Consider the following 26,654-nt stretch of genomic DNA (forward strand, 5'->3'; position numbering starts at 1 on the left):
AACAGTTCTATGAATTTTTGGAAACCCCCTCACGTAGGTCGCCTCCTGGAACACCTCGTGCATTGTGCCCTTTGCTAAGGGATTGGCTCCCCTTGCCTTCCAGCGAGGAAGAACAGCATCTAGAAAGTTCATAACCAGATTAATATCACTCTTTTTAAATTTTAATTATATTTACAAATTCATTGTGCAGGTCAATAATTGACTGTGTCTCAGCATTTTGGGACACACATTTTCTTACCCAAAGTCTTTTACGTAAAGAACATTTGATAAAATGTCACAGGCAATACACTACCGACCATCTCATTTTCTTTAGGCAGGGTATGGCCTCTTTCTTTCTTTCTTTCTTTCTTTCTTTCTTTCTTTCTTTCTTTCTTTCTTTCTTTCTTTCTTTCTTTCTTTCTTTCTTTCTTTCTTTCCTTCTTCCCAGTTACAGAGCTCTGCATCATTGGATTTCATTTAGATCAAAATTCCAACTTCCGATTTCCAAGCATATCCTTCTTTCTTGAGACACAATGTCGCCTGTGCTCGTCTTCAGCGATGATGGATTTCCCTGCCCCACAATGACAAATTATTTAATCTCTTTAAGGACTGAGTTTGCATGATTGATGGCTTAAGGCTTTTTTTTTTTAAAACAATGGACCAGGTAGCATGGAGAATAATGCTATAATGGTTCAGACTATGTACAACGCCATTCCTTTGTGTCTCTCCAAAAGCCAGTTCTACGTCAGCAGGAACGCTAGTAGTAAGGGTATCAGGAAGCCCCCGACGTACGAGTGGCTCAAGGGTGCCGCCCCCGCCAAGTTTCCTCGCTTGCGTGGTCGGGGTCCATTGCAGAGCGCCGTGTTGCAGCAGCTAATGCACACTGAGCCGATCTTTCCGGGAGAGCAGAAAGACTGGTAGCCCGATGAGGCGATGAGGCAGGCCGCGGAGGAAGCACATGACTTGCGATATATCACTCCTGTGGAGAGAGAGAACAACAAAAGGAAAATCAGACTCGACAGTTTGAAAACAGAATGAAATGCCCAGCTATTCCATACTGGCACACACAATCAGCAGCCACAACACATTCACTTCAGAAGTGGTCATCCACCTGAAGCTGAGCACGTTCACGCCTGGCCAGTACTTGGATGGTAGACCATCGAGGAGAAAGCTTGGGTTGTTGCTGGAAGGAGGTGTTGGTGAGGCCAGTAGGGGGTGCCTACCTTGTGGTGTGTGGTAAAAAATTAGGCAACAAAAAGAAACACCACAGATACTAAAAAATCAGCAAAAGAGGCCAGCAGGGGGCCCTCCAAGGCCTAGTCATTCTGACCCCCTAAGCATACCCTGCCTCTCAGTGTCTCTCTCACCACCTAACAGCTCATGTGTGGTGAGTGTACTAATGTAAAAAATGGCTGCTGACGCATCTTTCAGGTGGTTGCCACACATTTAGCAGAGGATGAGGTGGCTCCTCACTCACTGAGGCGCTTTGAGTAGTGAGAAAAGTATTCACAGCGCATCACTTTTTCCACATTTTGTTATGTTACAGCCTTATTCCAAAATGGATTAAATTCATTTTTTTCCTCAGAATTCTGCACACAACACCCCATAATGACAACATGAAAAAAGTGTACTTGAGGTTTTTGCAAATTTATTAAAAAATAAAAAAACTGAGAAATCCCATGTCCATAAGTATTCACAGCTTTTGCTCAATACTTTGTCGATGCACCTTTGGCAGCAATAACAGCCTCAAGTCTTTTTGAATATGATGCCACAAGCTTGGCACACCTATCCTTGGCCAGTTTCGCCCATTCCTCTTTGCAGCACCTCTCAAGCTCCATCAGGTTGGATGGGAAGCGTCAGTGCACAGCCATTTTAAGATCTCTCCAGAGATGTTCAATCGGATTCATGTCTGGGCTCTGGCTGGGCCACTCAAGGACATTCACAGAGTTGTCCTGAAGCCACTCCTTTGATATCTTGGCTGTGTGCTTAGGGTCGTTGCCCTGCTGAAAGATGAACTGTCGCCCCAGTCTGAGGTCAAGAGCACTCTGGAGCAGGTTTTCATCCAGGATGTCTCTGTACATTGCTGCAGTCATCTTTCCCTTTATCCTGACTAGTCTCCCAGTCCCTGCCGCTGATCCCCAATCCCCACAGCATGATGCTGCCACCACCATGCTTCACTGTACAGATGGTATTGGCCTGGTGATGAGCGGTGCCAGGTTTCTTCCAAACATGACACCTGGCATTCACACCAAAGAGTTCAATCTTTGTCTCATCAGACCAGAGAATTTTCTTTCTCAATGTCTGAGAGTCCTCCAGGTGCCTTTTGGCAAACTCCAGATGGGCTGCCATGTGCCTTTTACTAAGGAGTGGCTTCCGTCTGGTCACTCTACCATACAGGCCTGATTGGTGGATTGCTGCAGAGATGGTTGTCCTTCTGGAAGGTTCTCCTCTCTCCACAGAGGACCTCTGGAGCTCTGACAGAGTGACCATCGGGTTTTTGGTCACCTCCCTGACTAAGGCCCTTCTCCCCTGATCGCTCAGTTTAGATGGCTGGCCAGCTCTTGGAAGAGTCCTGGTGGTTTCGAACTTCTTCCACTTCTGGGTGATGGAGGCCATTGTGCTCATTGGGACTTTCAAAGCAGCAGAAATTTTTCTGTAACCTTCCCCAGATTTGTGCCTCGAGACAATCCTGTCTCGGAAGGTCTACAGACAATTCCTTTGATTTCATGCTTGGTTTGTGCTCTGACATGAACTGTCAACTGTGGGACCTTCTATAGACAGGTGTGTGCCTTTCCAAATCAGGTCCAGTCAACTGAATTTACCACAGGTGAACTTCAATGAAGCTGCAGAAACATCTCAAGGATGATCAGGGGAAACAGGATGCACCTGAGCTCAATTTTGAGCTTCATGGCAAAGGCTGTGAATACTTATGTACATGGGATTTCTCAATTTTTTTATTTTTAATAAATTTGCAAAAACCTCAAGTAAACTTTTTTCACGTTGTCATTATGGGGTGTTGTGTGTAGAATTCTGAGGAAAAAAATTAATTTAATCCATTTTGGAATAAGGCTGTAACATAAGAAAATGTGGAAAAAGTGATGTGCTGTGAATACTTTCTGGATGCACTGTATATAAATGTAAAGATTATTATTAATATTTAATAAGAACATGTTCTCTTGTTCCTGTAATAATTCTTGCAGCCGCATTTTGGATTAACTGGAGGCTGTATAAAGAACAGTTTGAACATCCAGTGAACACCGCATTGCAGTAGTCAATCCTACTAAAGATAAATGCATGAATTAGTTTCTCAGAATCCTGTTTATTTAAAAAGCGCCTTAATTTCCTAACATTTTTAAGATGGAAGAAACATGTTTTGGACAACTCTATAATATGCGCTTTAAATGACATGCTAGAGTCAAAGATAACTCCTAGATTGCGGGCTGATTCAGTAAAATTGACTTGGATTCCCACTGAGTTAAATGATGACAAAATATTGTTATGATCAGCGTCATTCCCTCCAACAATTAACATCTCTGTTTTATCTGTATTTAAAGACAAGTAGTTCTCATTCATCCACTCCTTTAATTCACTAACACAACTAATTAAATACAACATTGGAGAAACTTCATTTGATTTAAATGAAAGGTATAACTGGGTGTCATCTGCATACGAGTGAAAATTAACATTATGTTTCCTAATGAGAGATCCCAGTGGAAGCATGTAAAGTGAAAACAGTAAAGGTCCCAGTACTGAGCCCTGCTGGACACCATATCTCACTTCTGTGTATAATGATGGAGTCCTGTCAGCACATTTCTGTACATATTGGAATCGATTTGATAAATAAGAACTAAACCAAGTGAGCACAGTGCTTGTAAGCCCAACATCATTTTCTAGCCTGTGCAGTAAAACAGAACGGTCAATGGTGTCAAACGCTGCGCTTAAGTCTAACAACATAATTACAGTGGAGTTTCCTTCATCAGAGGATATCTGTTATAATACATTTGTTATAATATTAAGTTTAATGTCACTGTCTCTGTGTAGACATTTTAAATCTGTTTTTCTTTTCTTTGTACATGCATAGCTCAGCTAGATTTAGTACAAAAGGGCTCAGCATTTAGAATTGCTGGGCCAAGCATAGGACAAGATTGACAAAGACAGCTGGAGGAATGTATAGTCAGCCTGAAGACAGATGTATACTATTTTGTTCTCTGTTATCAGTCAGCACAAAATCTTCTTTCCTTGTTTGGAAATGGACTATTTGCCGATGTGAGGGCCTGCACGTGGAGAAACCAGTATAAAAGACTTGGACATCAGCCAAATACTTTGAAGCCGACGGACGGATGGGTGATATCGTCATCCGTCCTGAAAATCCTTTCAGCGCAGTGATGGAAAATGGCAGACTGTATAGATCAAGATCCCACCTTGGTAATGTCATGCTATTTGGCTTCCTCGTCTGTTATGCTGCGTAACTCGTCGTTAAAGAAAGCTAAGTTATTTTCTCTTATGTGATTTTTACCACCGTATCACTATGGGAGGGATATCGCCTTTTAATATCATATCTATATAGTTTTCGGTTACTTAAAACACCGCAATTACAAAAGAACTTATTCCAACTAGGGAGCTATATTGCCCCTAAAAGGAAACAATATCAGAATGTCGTTTACAACCCAAAGTTTGCCGGTTTGCCGATATTAGCAACTAAGCGTCTTTGTCTTTCTTCTGAAGTTTCGTTTTGCCAACGTGCTCACCTCGCTTGTGTTATTAGCAGCTAAACGAGATTTCTGTTTCCTCAGAGGTGGACCCCTTACCTCGACTCCACTGCTCACTTCTGGGCTGGACAGACATCTTCCACATGTAGATGTTTATATATAAGATAAATGCATAGACCTACACGGCAGCGTCCTGGTAATTAATGCTCCAGCAGTCGATGTGCTAACAGATATGGGCCAATGTCCCTGTGTCACAGTTGAAGTCCTGGTCAGTTTTTTGTTGATTTCAGGGCGGTTCACCACTTTTCACTTTTTTGCGTTTCATTATAATAAGGAAAAGCACCACGTGACACCACGTAAACCACCGTCTAGGCCTGCGAGGCTCTTTGGGTTTCCTGTTAAACCAATTTCAACGTTCATTTCTTATGCCGTTTAATCTAATTAAGGGCTTTCTGGTCACGATAAGACACCTTACATGATAACAACAGTAAATGTCATTGGAAAGACCTCTCTTGAGTCAACCATTAGTTAAATGCAGATACTGTACAACAGAAGGAAAATGGGGCACGGGGTTTCTAAGAAAATCATTATTTTTAAGATGGACAGAATTTATTCCAATTACCAGGTAAATGTTAATTGGCTCAGAGACGGATCTGTAAATCTTCATGATTGTGAAAAGTGAACCCAGCATCGCCTTTGATCGTCTAATTTTTTTTTTTTGTAATATATACTTTATTAATCTAATTTATTAATTTATTAACTAATTTGTGTGAATTTCCCCTTGGGTTTAATGAAGTACTGTATCTATCTATCTATCTATCTATCTATCTATCTATCTATCTATCTATCTATCTATCTATCTATCTATCTATCTATCTATCTATCTATCTATCTATCATTATATAGTGCCTTTTCTATCTATCTATCTATCTATCTATCTATCTATCTATCTATCTATCTATCTATCTATCTATCTATCTATCTATCATATAGTGCCTTTTCTATCTATCTATCTATCTATCTATCTATCTATCTATCTATCTATCTATCTATCTATCTATCTATCTATCTATCATATAGTGCCTTTTCTATCTATCTATCTATCTATCTATCTATCTATCTATCTATCTATCTATCTATCTATCTATCTATCTATCTATCTATCTATCTATCTATCTATTATATAGTGCCTTTTCTATCTATCTATCTATCTATCTATCTATCTATCTATCTATCTATCTATCTATCTATCTATCTATCTATCTATCTATCTATCTATCTATCTATTATATAGTGCCTTTTCTATCTATCTATCTATCTATCTATCTATCTATCTATCTATCTATCTATCTATCTATCTATCTATCATATAGTGCCTTTTCTATCTATCTATCTATCTATCTATCTATCTATCTATCTATCTATCTATCTATCTATCTATCTATCTATCTATCTATCTATCTATCTATTATATAGTGCCTTTTCTATCTATCTATCTATCTATCTATCTATCTATCTATCTATCTATCTATCTATCTATCTATCTATCTATCTATTATATAGTGCCTTTTCTATCTATCTATCTATCTATCTATCTATCTATCTATCTATCTATCTATCTATCTATCTATCTATCTATCTATCTATCTATATAATCCCTGAGAGGAAACTGTCTTCAGGTGTCAGAAATTGTACAGTCCATAGAGAGCAAATTTTCAGCTTGATAGCCGTGTTCTGGGGCTCAACAGAGTAGGATCCCTTCTGGCAGTAACGAGATTTGAACCAGCAACTTTCCAGAGACCTTAGCCACAGAGCCACCATACCCACCTGAGTCTCTTTTTCATTTTTAAATGCACATTCCAGTCAGGTTTTAATTAGAGAAGCGTCAAAATGGTGCGGGTGGGTGTGGGATGAAAAATATGTGACCCGGCCATTAATAAGTAAGGAGGGCTCTTAGAAATGTCTTGGTTTTAAATAGGCATTGCTGGAGTATATATATATAAATATATGGAGAGAATTTATAAATATATGTGGAGAATGCCATTTTCTGCGGTGGGTTGGCACCCTGCCCGGGATTGGTTCCTGCATTGTGCCCTGTGTTGGCTGGGATTGGCACCAGCAGACCCCCGTGACCCTGTGTTCGGATTCAGCGGGTTGGAAAATGGATGGATAGATGAATTGCCATTTTCCTAATCTATGTATTACTTGGTTGACACCTTTATCCAGAGCAACTTACAACATCTGAGAGATATAACTGGTTACATTCCCTCCTGTCCCCTATGAGAGACAGCCAGCATCTAATACCTGGCTGGGACGCCTCCGTAAATGAAGAACAAGGGAAGATGGCTTTTGAAGGGCGCGATCTCCTTCAAACTGCTACTTAGCAGCCCCCCTGGGTTCCCACAGGGCTGTATGGGAATTAAAATTTGTCCTGTTCAGTTCTGTGGCTGTGGGACCTTGGGTTTCCGCCACACCTGGGAGTAATACCAGACCTCCCTAACGAGCTCCCTGGAATGCTCCTCGGTGTGGCTTTTAAAGGAGCCAGCTGCCTCGCAGAGACAAATGGAAGAGGGATGAAGCTTGTTGGTAGAGGAGTTGACGGGGGAAAGAAAGAAAGAAAGAAAGAAAGAAAGAAAGAAAGAAAGAAAGAAAGAAAGAAAGAAAGAAAGAAAGAAAGAAAGAAAGAAAGAAAGAAAGAAAGAAAGAAAGAAAGAAAGATACCCTGCCTAAAGAAAATGAGATGGTAAATGAAGGCCGATAGTTTATTGCCTGTGACATTTTATCAAATGTTCTTTATGTTGGGTAAGAAAATGTGTGTCCCAAAATGCTGAGACATGGTCGATTATTGACCTGCACAATGACTTTGTAAATATAATTAAAATTAAAAACAGAGTGTATGAATCTGGTTATGAACTTTGTAGATGCTCTTCTTCCTCACTGGAAGGCAAGGGGAGCCAATCCCTTAGCAAAGGGCACAATGCATGAGGTGTTCCAGGAGGCGACCCCAAAAATTCACAGAACTGTTAAAAAAAATAGCCTTTTGTTATAAAATTTAGAGCGATTCCCTTTTAGTTACCTTCAGAATCTTCTCCTTGAGATGCAACACACTTGTTCCACCACAATTCCTGGACTAAAATGTTCTATAATCTTCTTGTCTAGAACCTCCTGCATTTCTGCCACAATACCAAATCTTCTTCATTTTAGTCTCATTTTAAATTCGGGGAACAAAAAGAAGTCGCAGGGAATGAGATCAAGAAGTGCTGTCTGCGCTGTATTCTTAGGCTGTAGTATAATTGGTGCTGGTGGGAAACGGGTGGAAAACGTTTCCCACTGAATAAGTCTTTTATTTTTTACGGCACTTGTGTCCGTTGTATCGGGTGTTTGGTGCGCCCCCTGGTGGCTCACACTCCCAATCATAACACAGGCAGGTGATGTGACTAAGTGTGTAAGTCACCATGGATAAAACCTTCATTATAGCAAGTAAACGATAGACAGATACCGTATATAATCACATATAAGTCGGGTCTTGAAACCTGAAAAATCGATCATAAAATCAGACCCCGACTTATGCGCCCGTTCAAAAATGCAACACTTCCTTTTTTTTTTTTTACATCTTCTTTCCTCCTCCAATCTCGCACCAGTTTCTCAGACGCATCGAATTTTGTTGCAGCGGTTCAGTTACCAATTTCGTTCGCCACTTCAACGACTTTTCATTTAAAACCAGCTTCATATTTTCTTCTGATCGAACGCTCCATCGTAGATAAGGGATGCTCTTACGATAAAGGTGTACGAGGGTGTGAGATACAAAAAACACAAATCGGTGCAAACGTCGCTTCGGAATAGTGCAGGTATTACCGTGTGGGCACGTAGGCACAGTATAGAGAGAGCGAGAGGTTAGGGGCACACGCTGATACAGCGCACTGCTGCACCCACATAGAAACAAAAGGCCGTGTGCTCCGTGGTTACTCTCTCAGGTGGGCGTTAGCATTTCATAATCTCTTGGACCAATAGCATGAGTTTTCCACATTCAACTTATACGACCGACATTATAAAATAACAGAAATCACACTGTAAAAGCAAGTCCCAACTTATCCACGGGAGAAATTATCCACGAGTATATATGGTACCTGTGAGGCTAAATCAAAAATGGCCGTACCTTGAGGAAAATGTGCCTTATTATACCACAATCACAAATTGTTCCTGTATGGCAAATGAAACTTGACAATCGAGGAGCACTCAGACTTACAGAATGGTGGGCAAGGCGTTTTATAACCGAGAGTCATTTTCTCAAGAAAAGGAAGTCAATTGTGAGGCTTTCAGACCCTGTCTGGAACAGAATTTCCACTTCAGATATTTTTATTTGAACTCTTTTTATGATCTTCTCTCAGGATTGCATTGCAAGCAGTCTCGAGTGATGTCAGACAACCCTGACATTCTGTAGCCCAACAAAGGAAAGGCGACAGAGTGACGAGGCCATTATCGTGAACATGTCTCCAAATAAAAGCTAAAGAAGACAAATGCCCACCTAACTAACGAGTGTGGCGGGTAAGGCAGCTGCATTGTTACCCAGCGCTTTGTCCTGCCATTGTCATGTCTCACCAATTGACACATTACATAGCAATACCACAAAACAACTCCAATAATATCTTTTTGCAAACACCCTTCATTTGTTGGCCTTTTCTTTCCCCAGGAATAGCTTCGTAGGCCAGGCTGATTTAGAAACTGCAAAAGCATGACAGCTTCTACATGTTACTCTGCTCTGCTGACGATGCAGTTAAATATAGAAAAGTTGGATCACCATAAAATAATGGGCTTTCTTTCATCCGGGGGGCAATAAAGACATTGGATTTGAATTACACTGCCATAAGGAGCAAGAAAGTGCTTGATAAAACAGCAAATTTATTACGAGGAATGGACATTAATCATTCAGAGGGGCAATGCTGAAAGAAGATTAAAAAGTCAAGACAGAAAAAAAAAATACTAAAACCATCGCCCTTTCTACTTCTCTATTAGTCTGTTTGAAAAGAAAGTTTAGTTAATCAATAGAAGAGTATTATGAGGACGATAATAAATATGTTTAGTAAAAAAAAAAAAAAAAAAAAGCAGGTGAAGTAACTTCAAGTAAATGAACGTAAATACGAAGCCTACCCTGGCAGCTTCAGGCACAAGGCTGGCATTGACAATGGAAGGGATGCCAGGCTACAGGGCAATGATTCATTGATTTCTTCTTCTTCTTCTTTCTGCTTCTCCCCGTTACAGGTCTCCACAGAGAATCATCTTCTTCCATATCTTCCTGTTCTCGTCATTTTGCTCTGTCACCCCCATCACCTGCATGTACTCTCTCACCACATCCATAAACCTTCTCTTAGGCCTTCCTCTTCTCCTCTTCCATGGCAGTTCTATCCTTAACATCCTTCTCTGAATATACCCAGCATCTCTCCTCTGCACATGTCCAAACCAACACAATCTCGCCTCTCTGAATTTGTCTCCCAACCGTCCAACTTGAGCTGACCATATAATGTTCTTATTTCTAATCCTGTCCATCCTCGTCACACCCAATACAAATCTTAACATCTTTAACTCTGACACCTCCAGCTCTGTCTCCTGTGCCACCGTCTCCAACCCATATAACATAGCTGGTCTCACTATCGTCCTGTAGATAGATAGATAGATAGATAGATAGATAGATAGATAGATAGATAGATAGATAGATAGATAGATAGATAGATAGATAGATAGATAGATAGATAGATAGATAGATAGATAGATAGATAGATAGATAGATAGATAGATAGATAGATAGATAGATAGATAGATAGATAGATAGATAGATAGATAGATACTTTATTAATCCCAAGGGGAAATTCACATACTCCAGCAGCAGCATACTGATACAAAAAACAATATTAAAGAGTAACAAAAATGCAGGTATAACAGACAATAACTTTATATAATGTTAACGTTTACCCCCGGGTGGAACTGAAGAGTCACATAGTGTGGGTGAGGAACGATCTCCTCAGTCTGTCAGTGGAGCAGGACGGTGACAGCAGTCTGTCGCTGAAGCTGCTCCTCTGTCTGGAGATGATCCTGTTCAGAGGATGCAGTGGATTCTCCATGATTGACAGGAGTCTGCTCAGCGCCCGTCACTCTGCCACAGATGTCAGACTGCTCAGCTCTATGCCTACAATGGAGCCTGCCTTCCTCACCAGTTTGTCCAGGCGTGAGGCATCCTTGTTCTTTATGCTGCCTCCTCAGCACACCACCGTGTAGAAGAGGGCACTCTCCACAACCGTCTGATAGAACTTCTGCAGTATCTTATTGCAGATGTTGAAGGACGCCAGCCTTCTAAGGAAGTATAGTCGGCTCTGTCCTTTCTTCCACAGAGCATCAGTATTGGCAGTCCAGTCCAATTTATCATCCAGCTGCACTCCCAGGTATTTATAGGTCTGTACCATCTGCACAGTCACCTCTGATGATCACGGGGTCCATGAGGGGCCTGGGCCTCCTAAAATCCACCACCAGCTCTTTGGTTTTGCTGGTGTTCAGGTGTAGGTGGTTTGAGTCGCACCATTTAACAAAGTCCTTGGTGAGGTTCCTATACTCCTCCTCCTGCCCACTCCTGATGCAGCCCACGATAGCAGTGTCGTCAGCGAACTTTTGCACGTGGCAGGACTCCGAGTTGTATTGGAAGTCCTTCTTCCACATGCAAGCACCACACCTCAAATCAACTCCCAGGCCTTTTATCTGCTTAATTGATAAGGACATAACGACGGACTTGCCCACACCTGCCCATGAAATAGCCTTTGAGTCAATTGTCCAATTACTTTTGAGCCCCTGAAATGAAGTGATTGTGTTAAGAAATGCTTTAGTTGCCTCACATTTTTATGCAATTATTTTGTTCACCCCACTGAATTAAAGCTGAAAGTCTGCACTTCAACTGCATCTGAGTTGTCTCATTTAAAATTCATTGTGGTAATGTACAGAACCAAAATTAGAAAAAAGTTGTCTCTGTCCAAATATTTATGGACCGTATATTTAAAAGGAATATATAACATTGGTCTTAGAAATAGTATGAAAAGACTGGCAGTGTGTAAAATGATCAGTGCTGCTATAACTGTGATGCTCTTTGCATGAAAAAAATACATGTTCCATTAAAATTTCACATTTTCTTTGTGAATTGTGACGTTTCCTTAAAAAAGTGCAGCAAAAAAGTGTTTGCTGTCCAGGGGTGCATTAACCCCCAATTATGTGGTGGTTTAAGGGTTAACATCATGGCTGACACCTTTATCCAGCATGATGTACAACATTTGAGAGATGCAATCTTTAATTGTCCAACTGGGGAATTGCAAGGCTTGCTCATGGTCACATGGTGTCAGCGGTGGGATTTTTAACGCACAACCTCAGGAATTATGATCCAAAGTCTTAACTATTATATCATATCGCCTGCACAGTTTTGTCTGTATTGCTTTTATACCCAAAGCTTTCACTCTAACCATTCATTTATCCATTGTCACCAGAGGGAAGTCTTCCAGGCACACCTTATGCATGTGGAAGCACCCTGGGACACAAGGGGGCATTGTCACTCTAACAGTCTTGTCTCCTTTTTTCCCCCTCTGTCCTGTATGGACAAAGAGGCCAAGGAAGCCCCTCCCCTTCCCATCTGCCGGATATAAAAGGTGAGACGCTCCTGAAAGATGGCGTCTCACTTCAGACCTGACCGCCATAGTGAACACTAAAGAGAGGGACAGAGGTTCACCCGAAAGAGCATGGCATGAGGCTGGTGTTCAAGAGCCATTTAGGTGGGCCCAGACAGGGTTTTATTCGTTTCATTTTTATATAACTGGCCTTTTGCGAAAGTACCGTGTTTATCATTGAATACAGTTGTCAAGATTTAGTACACTTTGCCTTCTTGATTGACATGTGGGCACAAAGAACTGCCGCAAGCCCCTCTTCCTCCCTTCCTTCACTAAGTCAGGTTACAAAGGCAAAGGTCTAAACTGCTTATTAACGTGAAGGGGTCTTTAAGCTGTCCATCGAATGGCGCAGTTGCGACTCTGAATTCTGCTGAGGGCTGGAATTTATCGAAATGATTCATTTAAACGTGTAGGTCTAATGGCAGTCATTAGGATCTCACATGGTGAAACACTAAAGTGCTGTTAAAATTAAATGAGATCAAACGTAGCCCACTTATTTACAAGCACTCCGGTCTGAAAACAGCTATGAACGTGTTACACTTAGTGGGGAGCATTTTATTAACATAATATCTACTGTAATGAAAGAAATAAACAGGCGTCTCATGGCAAAGGAAGATGCCCCCAGTCTGCCAAATTGACTGGCATTTATGAAATCGGGGAGCTCACGTCTAAAAGAACTGAAGGGCGTTTTTCTACATAATCGGACATTGGCTGCCTTCTGAGGTGGCGTTTCATTAATTTGGGGTCCCATTTGTAAAACCTTTGAGAGTGAGGGGCTGGTCCAATGGTACTGCTCTGCTGTACTCTAACAAGGGGAAGGCGCTCAGACAGACGTGACGGTGGCCATGCCTGTACCTGAGGAATTGGAATATTTCCGGTTGTGAATCTGAAGTGCACTGTAGCTCTTATCATTTTGTTGAATGGTGCCTTATGGACACTCAATTGAAGCAAAGCTCTGACACACAAAATAAATGAACAAGTGAGTAGTTCTGCTATTCTCTTCATTTTAGACCTTGACATTTTGAACAACAAAAGAAATCATCTCAGTTTGACAAATTAATAAGATATCACTCTACTAAAAATACAAAAATACAAAAGATCTGACTAAGAGTAGTAGTTCTTGTCTCAAACTTCTGAGAACTCGCAGGGTCTGCTGGTCTTCTGCTCAGTCCATTAATGACGTGTCGTGCAGTAAGACACCTTCTGTTCTCAGTGTAATGTAAAAAGATGTGACTCAAGAGGTGACTTTATGACTTTTGCTGGTTTAGACCTCACTGTGTGACTCAGCTAATTAGCTTGTCACTCTTTTCAAGTGTACAAAAAAAAAAATATATATATATATTGTCACAAGTGTGCATGGGGGGCAGCTAAAGGGATCAAATGAGGTTTAATTCGACACCCCACCAGTAGATGGCAGAGTGCACTAATCCTTTCTCTCTTTCCATTGCAGACCAGTTTTGGGAAATGCCACCTGGCCCCGATGACCTCACTTCCTCTACCTTACTTTAAAGCCATCATCTTTACCTTAGCCAGTCAGTTCTGTTTTGGACTCCAACCTGTACACAACTGTTCAATCAATTTATCAACTTTTGCAGCCGGGTTCAAGTAAACAGGAGGCCAACCTTTTTGTGGCTCTTTTGTCTTTCTTTGACTATACTTATATATATATATATATATATATATATATATATATATATACATACTAGGGGGTTCGCCCCCTGCTCACTTCGCTCACCAACCCCCCCCGGCCTGCGCTATGCAGCAGCCACTTCGCATCTCTTTGCGTTGTGAAGAGGGGGGCTGAACACACCACAAAGAGACACAGTCGCTCCTCCAAAACCCCCTCTTAAACGGTGATAAAATGGGAAACAAATAAAGTTTTTTTTACCTCCTCTTTGCTCGATCAGCTGTTGGATTTGAACATTTAAAAGCCTGTCCAGCAGCTGTCTTTGTCATCTACTCTTTATCTTTTATTTGCGGCCCCGGGCGTGGTTAACTCTTTTGGCAGAAAGTCTCCTCTCGCGGGACGTAAGTTCTTTATATTTTTTAGTTTACAATTTAAAAACGGAATAAGTATCTGAAAATCTAACATCATATTAAAGTTTGATAAATTCTGAAAAGATTGATACCAAACATATACTGTATTTGTAGGTTTTAAAATAAGCCCAATTTAAAGCGTGACAAAAAAGTGACATAAAATCATTGCACAAAATCATTGCACATTTAGGCTTAGGATTTTATATATAGAGAGTAAATATATACATATACATATATATATATATATATATATATATATATATACTGTACATACTGTACATACATACATACATATATGTATATACTGTACTGTACATATAGAGCGACAGACTGCTGTCACTGTCCTGCTCCACTGACAGACTGAGGAGATCGTTCCTCCCCCAAACTATGCGACTCTTTAATTCCATCCGGGGGGGTAAACGTTAACATTTAACATTATACAAAGTTATTGTCTGTTTTTCACCTGCATTATTATCATTCTTTAATTTAATATTATTTATTGTATCAGTATGCTGCTGCTGAAGAATGTGAATTTCCCATTGGGATTAATAAAGTATCTATCTATCTATCTATCTATCTATCTATCTATCTATCTATCTATCTATCTATCTATCTATCTATCTATCTATCTATCTATCTATCTATCTATCTATCTATCTATCTATCTATCTATATATATATATATATAATGTATATATATATACATATATGAAATTGGCAGCAAAGACACAGAACAAATCTACTTGGGGTGCGTTCAGCCCCCCACTTCAAAACATGAGCGGCAAAAACGTAAAGTGGCTGGCACTTAGCGCAGGCCCAGGGGAGTTGGCAAGTGAAGTGAGCAGGGGGTAAACCTCCTATAAATAATAATTTTTCTTTTATACATTTACAGATTTTACTAATATTCTGGCTGCAACTGGGGGTTGGGCAGCAAAGGCGCTAGGTGGGGTTGATCGCCGAAAGTGCCGGGGGGCACTTATATATATATATATATAGTGGGAAACAGCCCGGACACAGATAGGCAGACACCGATGGTTTCAAACCACACACACGTTTATTGTACATTATTCCTATTTACAACACTGCAAAACCCAGTGCCCCTGCACCAAGCACCCTCAGTCCAGGCCTCTTCCAATAATGCCTCTCTTCACCGTCTCCACTCCTCTCCTCCGAGCTCTGTACACTTCCACCAGACTCCAGCTGGAGGGAGGCGGCCCCTTTTATGTCCACCCGGACATGCTCCAGGTGCCTCCCGATGAGCTTCCTGCGGCACCTCAGGCCCCTATAGGGTTGAGCTTCCATGCTCTGTTCCCGTGGTCCCCATACCAACCAGGGCGGCTACCCTCTCATGGTCCCGAAGAGGCGTAGTCCCTCTCCCGGTCCTTCCAGGCGTCCTGGCTGGGTACTGCCCCCAGCCACTCGCCACTACATATATATATATATATATATATATATATATATATATCCATCCATCCATTTTCCAACCCGTTGAATCCGAACACAGGGTCACGGGGGTCTGCCGGAGCCAATCCCAGCCAACACAGGGCACAAGGCAGGAACCAATCCTGGGCAGGGTGCCAACCCACCACAGATATATATATATATATATATATATATATATATAATATATATATATGTATATATATATTGTCATACATGCACGCATAGAGAGACGTGTAAAGACCCAACGAGCAACGTAGTATACCGTGCCAGGGGACAAAAGCAGGGTACTAACCTCTCTTTCTTTATTTTCACAGAAAGACCAAAATTCACCCGGACTCCCTAACAACGCGCAGCCACTTCCGCACTCATTCCTTCCCTCTGGTCCCCTTCTGATGACATCATGACTCCCATCCACCACCACGGTTCCTTCCCAGCATTCCATCTGCCTGTTTCCTGTCCCACCCCATAAATTGTTCCCCTATTCATTTCATCACTATCTGTTGTACCTATGAGAAGTGAACTGACCTTGATCTTAAAATATACAGGGCCGGAAAACCCCAAACCTTTATGCTTCTCTGTGCTTTTCTTTTACAATATATATATATTGTGATATAGATAGATAGATAGATAGATAGATAGATAGATAGATAGATAGATAGATAGATAGATAGATAGATAGATAGATAGATAGATAGATAGATAGATAGATAGATAGATAGATAGATAGATAGATAGATAGATAGATAGGGTTTCCATGACCAAGTCCTGCCTCTTCCAGGATCTGGCCCTTCAAATTTAACCAGCACTGTAAAGAGGCAGCCATAGTTCAGACTTTTGGAGAATGAGCTGGACGACTCAGAATCTCTTCTTTCTTTAATGTTTTAAAGCATCCTCATATGCTATTTGACATTTTTCTATCCTCACTCTGCATTCAATGGGGGCCTGCTGATACCCAAAATCTTTTCTCGCTTCCTTGGCTCTTATATTCTTCATTACACTACACACTATGGATATATATATATATATATATATATATATATATATATATATATATATATATATATATATATCCATCCATCCATTTTCCAACCTGCTGAATCCAAAGCCAACACAGGGCACAAGGCAGGAACCAATCCTGGGCAGGGTGCCAACCCACCGCAGTATATATATATATATATATATATATATATATATATATATATATATATATATATATATATATATATATAATGGTGCGCCAAACATGGAAATATATTGATTTTTTTAATATATAAAATCAAATTATGAATACATAAAGTCATACCTGAATATAAAAGTCAGTTATGAATATATGAAGTCAAAGTCTATATATTTATAAAGTTACTGTAATTCTGAATGTTTAAAGTCAAACTCTAAGTTTATAGTTATTCTGTTCTCATGAAATTGCTATTCCACTATTATAAAATTATAATATATATTGGGGTGCCAAACTGGCAAATTCATTGAATTTCTGATTATTCCTGAATATATAAAGTCCAATTCTGAATGTATAAAGTCATTCTGCTCTCAGGGAGTTGCTTATCCTCTATTATAATATTAGTGTGACATATTTCATGACACCCACAGCCCAGCTGTGTGTACTCGCAGATAAGGTCCTCGCTATGGGCTGCTTGATGGAGCAGAGAAGGACATCAGAGGTTGTCTTCCTAGCCATGCACAGCAGGATGAAAAAGTTTCCCAGAGTCCTATGGTGCATGAGTGACACGTGGGATTGAGCAATAACAGGTCTGTGATGCCCTTAGTTGTCCGGGGCTGCACACACACTGCGTTGAATTAATCGAAGTATGTTTACCTGGTGCCGCGAGGTGTGGGTAAGCCATTGATGGCCATTCATGTTAGGGGCCAGAGCTTTCAATTGTCTCCACAAACAAGGAATTTCGAGTAACGGTTAAGGTTAAGGTTAGGGTGAAATCTCTGACGATGTCCCTGCCATTTGTACACACTACTTGTTGCTAAAAGTGATTAGATGGTTTAGTGAGGTCCTTGGGTCGGCTCTGTTGTGGTCTCTTGAATCCTCTGCTGGAGCATCTAGAAGACGATCAAACTTGACTATAGAGGAAGTAAAAGTCGTACCGAGGTTTCCGTAGATGAACCTGTGGAAGGATCATTACTGAGCCTCAAGGGGTGAGAGTGGTGGCCCGGCTTCCTGTCACAACCTAATCCTATTTTTCCCTCAGTGTTCAGTGCTTCAGTAGTATCCGCATTTTCCATATCCATAGGGTTTTTCAGGAGAGTAACCCCCCACCCCCGTGAATAACAAGAATTGACTGCATTGTATATTCAGTGTACTGTATATTTGTGTGTGTGCAGGTGTGTAAAGTGTTGCACCACAACTCTCAAATAGTAAAGCACTTTAGGTGTGGACTACATAATTGCTGGTTCAGCCTCCATTACTGACCCAGTGTGAGATCCTGAGTGAGTCTTTCTGTGTTCTGCATTGGCACTTTTTACTTTTAAAGCAGCTTAGTTGCTTAGCAGCTGTAGAAAGGAGGAGGAGGGGGTTGGCAGCAGGCGCTGATTATGCATTGCCACACCCACCACATGATGAACCACCTGGACTGGCACCCGAGGGTATTTCTGCACCACACTGGGATGGTGTGAGGTTTGTTTATGGTGGCTGGAGTGCAATCCTGCCACCAACCGCCAAGTTTTCCCAGTAAGTTGGAGGACCTGCTTTCAGGTTAACGTCATACTCAGGATGAAGCAATCGCAGGTTAAGGGTCTTGCTCAAGGGCCCACCGGAGTAGAGTCACTTCTGGCGTTTATGGGAGGTGTTACATAAAATCAAATGGTTGCTAGTTAAACCTCCGCCACTTCTTCACTATGTGAAGCAATTCATGTAATGAACATCTGAAATATGGAAATACGTTCTATGGTGCTGTAATTTTAAATTACTATATAAAAAGTCATGATTGATGGTGTAAATGTCACCAGTGACTCTCTGCAGGTCCCCGAGTGAGTCACTTAAACTGCCTTTACTCCACATGTCCCATGACTATGTGTCTGGAATAGAAAAGAAGCCGCCGAATTAAAAACGCTGGTTCAGTTCCCACCGTGGACTTGACCCTGCCTGCGTTCCAGCTGTTCTACAACTCTAAAATTGGGATGGTGGTTTTCCGAGTTTATATAAAGGATATAGTTAGGTTTTTTTTTTTAAGAAAAATCAACAAAATATTTATATAATATCCATCCATCCATTTTCCAACCTGCTGAATCCGAACACAGGGTCACGGGGGTCTGCTGGAGCCAATCCCAGCCAACACAGGGCGCAAGGCAGGAACCAACCCCAGGCAGGGCGCCAACCCACCGCAGGACACACACAAACACACCAAGCACACGCCAGGGCCAATCCACCTAACCTGCATGTCTTTGGACTGTGGGAGGAAACCCACGCAGACACGGAGAGAGCATGCAAACTCCACACAGGGAGGACCCGGGAAGCGAACCCAGGTCTCCTTACTGCAAGGCAGCAGCGCTACCCACTGCGCCACCATGCCGCCCTATTAATATAATAATACAAAAATAATAAATATAGTTATTTCTACAGTGAAATAAATAAGTATAATGAAACAGGAGCCGACCGTGTAAAGATGGCAGTGCACATCATTTAGTGCCACACTGCCGCATCAAGGATGTTGGAGCCGTCCAGATATTCCAGTTGTCTCTCTGTGGTTATCAGTTTTAATGCTGCAGTACTCTGAGCGCTCGAGGTCAAATGGTAAACAGGTCATCAAGATAAAAGAGTCCAGACTAATTTATACTGCCTATCTTTTCAATATTTTTAGCTGTTGTCACGTATGCATGTCGGGGGACCTCCCCACAAGCTCAGTCGAGGTATGTAATAACCTGTGGACACAAAAGGGAGGCGCTGCCGCTAGCACTGTCATCTCCTTCTTTCCCCCACAGTGCCGAGAAACTACTGGGTGAAGGCATTTAGCCCCGCCCCTTCCAGTCCCGCCCCCATGAATTCCGGAAAGGATTAATCACTTTTGGCCAGAGTAACCTGCGAGAACTCCGTCCTCTATTTGATTTGAAGGGATGCCCACCAACGAGCGCTGCTTCAGTTCTTTTGCTTTTTTCTTTGTCTTTGGAGAAATAAAAGCCCCCCAAAATTTCTCCCCTCAGTTCTGAGCTTTCATCCCCGCACCTGGTCACACTGCTTATTTCCAAGGAAGGAGAGGTGAAATAATGAAATCAGAACTTTGTCAAAACACACCACTCCATTCTTCTCACAGTCGTTTTTTTAAATATGTTTGTTCTTTTCTATCCCTTTCTTAAGTTAATGAGGCAGGCCAGTCTCCCTAATTCACACAGATTTTAACTTTTCTCTTCAAAACCTTGCACTGAATGTCAACAGGAAAGACGTCATTCCCACAATGCCTTTGCGTTTGAACTGATGATCTGCCTCTCCGCCTCATTCGCTAGTGAAGAATCATGCTTTTAATTCAAAGAGCACAGCATTGTGGGAATGCTTTGAATGCTGACATTCTTTGCAGGGTTTTCAGGAAATAACTCTTAATAATATTTTCACAAAAAATGCTCACATTTTGCACGTTTTGGCCTTGCAGATGGAGGTTGCTTTGTGGATTATGCACCACGGGTTATGTTAGAATTTTTTTTCACCATGGATGTTTTTCAAATCGTTTGCCACTGACCAATGTTGGTTACCCATCAACCCCATTGATTCTGAATAATAATAATAATAATAATAATAATAATAAATCCTGCGGTGGGCTGGCGCCCTGCCCGGGGTTTGTTTCCTGCCTTGTGCCCTGCGTTGGCTGGGATTGGCTCCATCAGACCCCCGTGACCCTGTAGATTAGGATATAATGGGTTGGATAATAGATGGATGGATGGATAATAATTCTTTTCATTTATATAGAAAAAATCTATATATAGAAAAATCAACAAAATATTAATATTTCTTTATAAGCATCCCACAATTCTCCACAAGCTGATTCAAGCCTGAAGAACACACACAGGCATAAGGGGACGTGGCGTCAGTCACTCCAGTATTGGCTACTTTGGTATTTTTGCCTCATCATTAAATGAAGCTGAAAGTCAAAGAGCTAAATGTAAAAATTAAATGAAAATGAAGGAAAAAAAAAAGTTGACTGGATCGATTGGCCATTAAAAGCTATGACAATTTTCAGAAAAATAAAACTCAATATATTGGTACATTTTGAGACGTGTAGAGAGGTGGAACAAGTTGTCTAATTAAATAACATAAATCAATGAACCTCAGCGATTGGCCTTCCGTTTCAAAACCTGGCTGAAGCAAACTCAGTAGGCTTCAAAGGACCAAAGGAAAGGGATGGCGTTCACCTTAAAGGAGATTTTCACTTGCAATGTTTAGCCAATGGGTGGCACGGTGGCACAGTGGGTAGCGCTGCTGCCTCACAGTTAGGAGACCCGGGTTCGCTTCCCGGGTCCTCCCTGCGTGGAGTTTGCATGTTCTCCCCGTGACTGCGTGGGTTTCCTCCCACAGTCCAAAGACATGCAGGTTAGGTGCATTGGCAATTCTAAGTTGTCCTGTGTGTGTGTGTGTGTGTGCCCTGCCCGGGGTTTGTTTCCTGCCTTACGCCCTGTGCTGGCTGGGATTGTCTCCAGTAAACCCCCATGACCCTTGGGTTGGATAATGGATGGATGGAGGTTTAGCCAACAGATGGCACTCAGTTTAAAAAAGAGAAAAGTGATCAGACCCTCCACCCATTCATCCACCCATCAATCTATTCGACTTGAAGAAAAATAATCATCCATCCATCCACTATTCAACCCGCTATATCCTAACACAGGGTCACGGGGGTCAGGGGCAGCTCTAATCATGGGTATCGTTCTGCTTATGGATATCATCACTTTTTTATTCTTGATTATGGTCATCAATGCCTGTTTCACTTCGCGTATCAGCAGTACTGTGGCAGGAGGATTCTTCATCTTTAGGTTTTCCTTGAGTGATAAAGTTCAGGATTGCTCCTTCCTGTGACGCAATGAAAGCCTCCTGAGCCGCCTTTCTCTTTCGTTTCGAATAACCAGATTCGTGTATTCGAAATCTCTTCATTTTGCTTAGAATGGGTATGCGAATGTCTTGTGTCCCCTATCTGACCAGATATTCACTATGACTATTGCGCTAACACTAATACTTTATTAAAACTAGGTGAAACATTAACTTCTAAGACGACTCGCCCACTTGCACTAGTTTCGCTTCTATATACGCGTGTCCGTAACTTGAAAACCAAGTGGTGGCCCATGATATTCTCATTACGGCAGAACATTATAATACTACATATAGCTTACTGCTCCGACTCGAGCGACATTAGTAAATACAGCGTAGGCCTACTAATTAACAAGAAACACAATATTTTTTGGCCACATTGCCATCAGCTGTGTCGTTATTTTCTCTTTCTGTTTTATATTCAATATGCAGTAGAGTCTCGCTTATCCGACATAAATGGGCCGGCAGAACATCGGATAAGCGAAAATGTCGGATAATGGGAGGTGTTAAGAAAAAGTCTATTAAACGTCAAACTATACACATTACGAGCCTAATACGAGGGTTGTCTGGGTTCCGCGTGGAATCACTCGAAATAAGTAGCCAGGGATTTTTTTTTCTATTTTTCTCGTGTACTTCGATCCTTTTTAAACTTTTTCCAAGTATTCACCGCCAACATCAATGCACTTTTGGGCTCTTCTGACCCGCGCAGCAAAACAACCTCTTTGGGAGGTTGTCCAGCTGTTCTTTGACAGCTGCAATCAGTTTCTCTCGAGTTTCGAAGTTGTGGCCTCGCAGGGGTTCTTTCACCTTCGGGAAGAGCCAAAAGTCACATGGTGCAAGATCGATTGGCCATTGTTTAACTTGTCAAGGAAAAACTTGCACCATTCCACGTGAGCTTGCTTTTGTTCCACACAGTCAGCAGCCTTGGAACCCATCGGGCACATTTCATTGTAAAGCCAAGATCTCGTCGAATGATGGTGTCGACAGCATACCGGGTCATTCCAAGTTCCAGGGCAATTTTCCTGATGGTCACACGACCATCTTCTTCCAGGAACTCCTTCACACGATCAGCATTTCTGCCATCAGTCGAACTTCGCGGTTTCAGTTCACGTTCTTCATCGTCAAAGTGGAAGTGGCCTGTGCTGAAGCGCTGGAACCACTTAAAAACCATCGTCTTCTTTGGAGCATTCTTCTTGAAGATGTGAGAAAGTTTTTGGCAGCACTCTTTAGCTGTTAAACCATCAGAAAAGTCGTAAAAAATCATCACTCGAAAGTCACGCACGCACGGAGTCGGGAGCTTCGCCGCTAGTGCCGGCTGCGCACTCTCAGTTTGTTTTCTTCCCCTGTTCATTCTGAAGGAAGAGAGGGAGGAAAACATCTGAACAAAAACATGCAACCACTTGAATAATCCCTCTACACAGCAGAACAGGTTTCGACAGGCTGACACTCGACAAACGATAAAATTCCGCACGGTACCCAGACAACCCTCGTACAGTGGAACCTCAGTTCACGAACATCTCTGAACACGTACAAATCGGGTTATGACCAAAAATGTTCGCCAAACTTTTGCCTCTGTGCACGACCACACACTCGGTATAGGAACAAGCCAGTTTCCCTTTCGGTTTGTGCGTGCAGATGATTTCCGCACGTGTTCAGTCTCTCCCTGTGCATTCCCTGTGCAGCGTTAGAGAGAGCGCGCGAGAGAGAGACACAGACACATGCACGCGCAAGAGAGGGAGACACACGCACACACACGCGAGAGAGAAAGAGAGACACATGCACACACACACGCGAGAGAGACGCATGCACACACGTGCACGCGCAAGAGAGAGACGCACGTACACACACGCGCGCGAGAGAGATGCACGCACGCACGCACGCACACACACGCACGCACGCGCGAGAGAGAGACGCATGCACACACAAGCGCGAGAGAGACGCACACACACATGCACGCACGCGCGAGAGAGAGAGATGCACACGCACACACACACGCACGCGTGCGAGAGACACACGGTCGCACACACACATGCACGCACACACACACGCGCCTGAGAGACACGCACACCAGAGAGGGCCAGCCACATAATCCACTGTAATCATGTTTCACAACAAAACAACAGAAAAATTTAACTGAAAAAATGAACTTAGCAACAAAAAATAGACTACGCTCACACTCCCAACTTGCAGTTCTTGATGTGTTATTTTTTTTTTTTTTGCGGTGGGAAGTCGGATAATACAGAATGTTGGATAAGCGAAGGTTGGATAAGCGAGACTCTACTGTCTCTCTACTGGAGAATTGTGGGATGCTTATAAAGAAATATTAATATTTTGTTGATTTTTCTATATATAGATTTTTTCTATATAAATGAAAAGAATTATTATCCATCCATCCATCCATTATCCAACCCGTTATATCCTAATCTACAGGGTCACGGGGGTCTGACAGAGCCAATCCCAGCCAACGCAGGGCACAAGGCAGGAAACAAACCCCGGGCAGGGCACCAGACAACCACAGGAATTATTATTATTATTATTATTATTATTATTCAGATTCAATGGGGTTGATGGGTAACCAATGTTGGTCAGTGGCAAACGATTTGAAAAACATCCATGGTGAAAAAAAATTCTAACATAACCCGTGGTACATAATCCACAAAGCAACCTCCATCTGCAATGCCAAAACGTGCAAAATGTGAGCATTTTTGTGAAAATATTATTAAGAGTTATTTCCTGAAAACCCTGCAAAGAATGTCAGCATTCAAAGCATAATTACCACAATGTTGTGCTCTTTGAATTAAAAGCGTGATTCTTCACCAGCGAATGAGGCGGAGAGGCAGATCATCAGTTCAAACGCAAGGCATTGTGGGAATGATGTCTTTCCTGTTGACATTCAGTGCAAGGTTTTGAAGAGAAAAGTTAAAATCTGTGTGCATTAGAGAGACTGGCCTGCCTCATTAACTTAAGAAAGGGTTAGAAAAGAACAAACATATTTAAAAAAATGACTGTGAGAAGAATGGAGTGGTGTGTTTTGACAAAGTTCTGATTTCATTATTTCGCCTCTCGTTCCTTGGAAATAAGCAGAAATAAGCTCAGAACTGTGGGTAGAAATGTTGGGTGGGCCAATCAGGCTGTTCCTTTTATTTCTCCAAGGACAAAAATGAAAACAAAAGAACTGAAGCAGTGCTCGTTGGTGGGCATCCCTTCAAATCAAATAGAGAATGGAGTTCTTCCAGGTTACTCTGACCAAAAGTGATAAATCCTTTCCAGAATTTATGGGGGCGGGACTGGAAGAGGTGGGGCTAAATGCCTTCACCCAGTGGTTTCTCAGCACTGTGGGTGAAAGAAGGATATGACAGTGCTAGCGGCAGTGCCTCCCTCTTGCCTCGGCGGGTTATTACATACCTCGACTGAGCTTGTGGGGAGGTCCCCCGACATGCATACATGACAACGGCTAAAATGGGAAATATTGAAAAAATGGGCAGTATAAATTAGTCTGGACTCTTTAATCTTGATGACCTGTTTACCATTTGACCTCGAGCACTCAGAGTACTGCAGCGTTGAAACTGATAACCATAGGGAGACACCTGGAAAGAGAGAATATCTGGACAACTCCAATCACCTCAATGTGGCAGTGTGGTACTAAATGATGTGTGCTGCCATCTTTACACGGTCGGCTCCTGTTTCATTATACTGTGAATCTTAGGGAAATGGGCTGGATCAGGTCGGGACATATCATGCATGAGCTCCTGCCTCAGACGCTGCACAGTAACTACATTTGTGCAGATCTAAGCAGGATGCATTCCCCCAGAGAAAATAATTAACAGCACGCAGAGTACTTGAAGATGGTACATCGTGAGGGAGCCTATCATTAAAAATCTGCCTCGCCAGCCCATGTGAAGGACTGCAGGGCCATTCTAAATGGATTCCTATCAGAACGCTGTCCTTAAACCTGTGGGCAGACCCTCCTTATATACGTCTCATATACTGTGTGATAGATGGCTGGCAGCCGAAACTCGGCCAGGACGCCCATAGAGTGGAAGGATGGGGGAAGGCAACCTCTTTGGGACACGACTTCCCCCAAGACGCTAGATGGAAGCTTCCCTGCAGCCTAGCACTGCCCCAGATTCCCGCAGGGCACCATGGGATCTGTAGTTAGAGTTCACAGCCTTGCTGGGTACAGTGGGTGCCACCAGGAGACACCTGCAGAGAGACTGGGGAGTCCCTACCTTTTACATAGCCTGGAAGAAAGATAGATAGATAGATAGATAGATAGATAGATAGATAGATAGATAGATAGATAGATAGATAGATAGATAGATAGATAGATAGATAGATAGATAGATAGATAGATAGATAGATAGATAGATAGATAGATAGATAGATAGATAGATAGATAGATAGATAGATACTTTATTAATCCCAAGAGGAAATTCACATTCTGAAACCTCCACACGAAATCCATTCAACGACCACGTTAAGAAACAGTCCTCTTCCGGGTGCTGGAGAGCCGACTCCACTCGATGACCTCCCATCTGGTTTATTCCTGATGACCTCCCTTCTGGTTTATTCCTGATGACCTCCCTGCCATCTTATCATCTCCAGCTAAACATTTCAACGTCATTGTTGATTGTCCATGTCAAGTCCTGTTCGTCTCATATAAAAACCCCCCTGTACTACTCAACCAGGTCTCATGGAAGTCTCTTGTATGGCTGTAACGCTATCGAAAGACTGTTCTCCACAAGACCTACAGTACACGGG

The 26,654-nt window shown here is 42.1% G+C and overlaps 1 protein-coding gene across 2 annotated transcripts in view; it reads right to left on the reverse strand.

Annotated features, from left to right (window-relative positions):
- LOC114656666 (ly6/PLAUR domain-containing protein 1-like) overlaps positions 1–26,654 on the reverse strand; it is a 109,549-nt gene continuing 82,895 nt past the window's right edge. Inside the window, exons 3-4 of one of the 2 annotated variants that reach the window (XR_007935566.1) lie at positions 432–958; positions 1–375 (exon numbers count right to left, since the gene is read on the reverse strand). Coding sequence is in view for 1 of the 2 variants with exons in the window: in XM_051930767.1 (XP_051786727.1) it covers positions 720–958 (239 nt within the window). In the remaining variant the exon portion in view is untranslated. The other variant, XM_051930767.1, reaches the window with a different exon arrangement.

The sequence above is a fragment of the Erpetoichthys calabaricus genome, chromosome 8, assembly GCF_900747795.2.
Source record: "Erpetoichthys calabaricus chromosome 8, fErpCal1.3, whole genome shotgun sequence".
Lineage (NCBI taxonomy): Eukaryota > Metazoa > Chordata > Cladistia > Polypteriformes > Polypteridae > Erpetoichthys > Erpetoichthys calabaricus.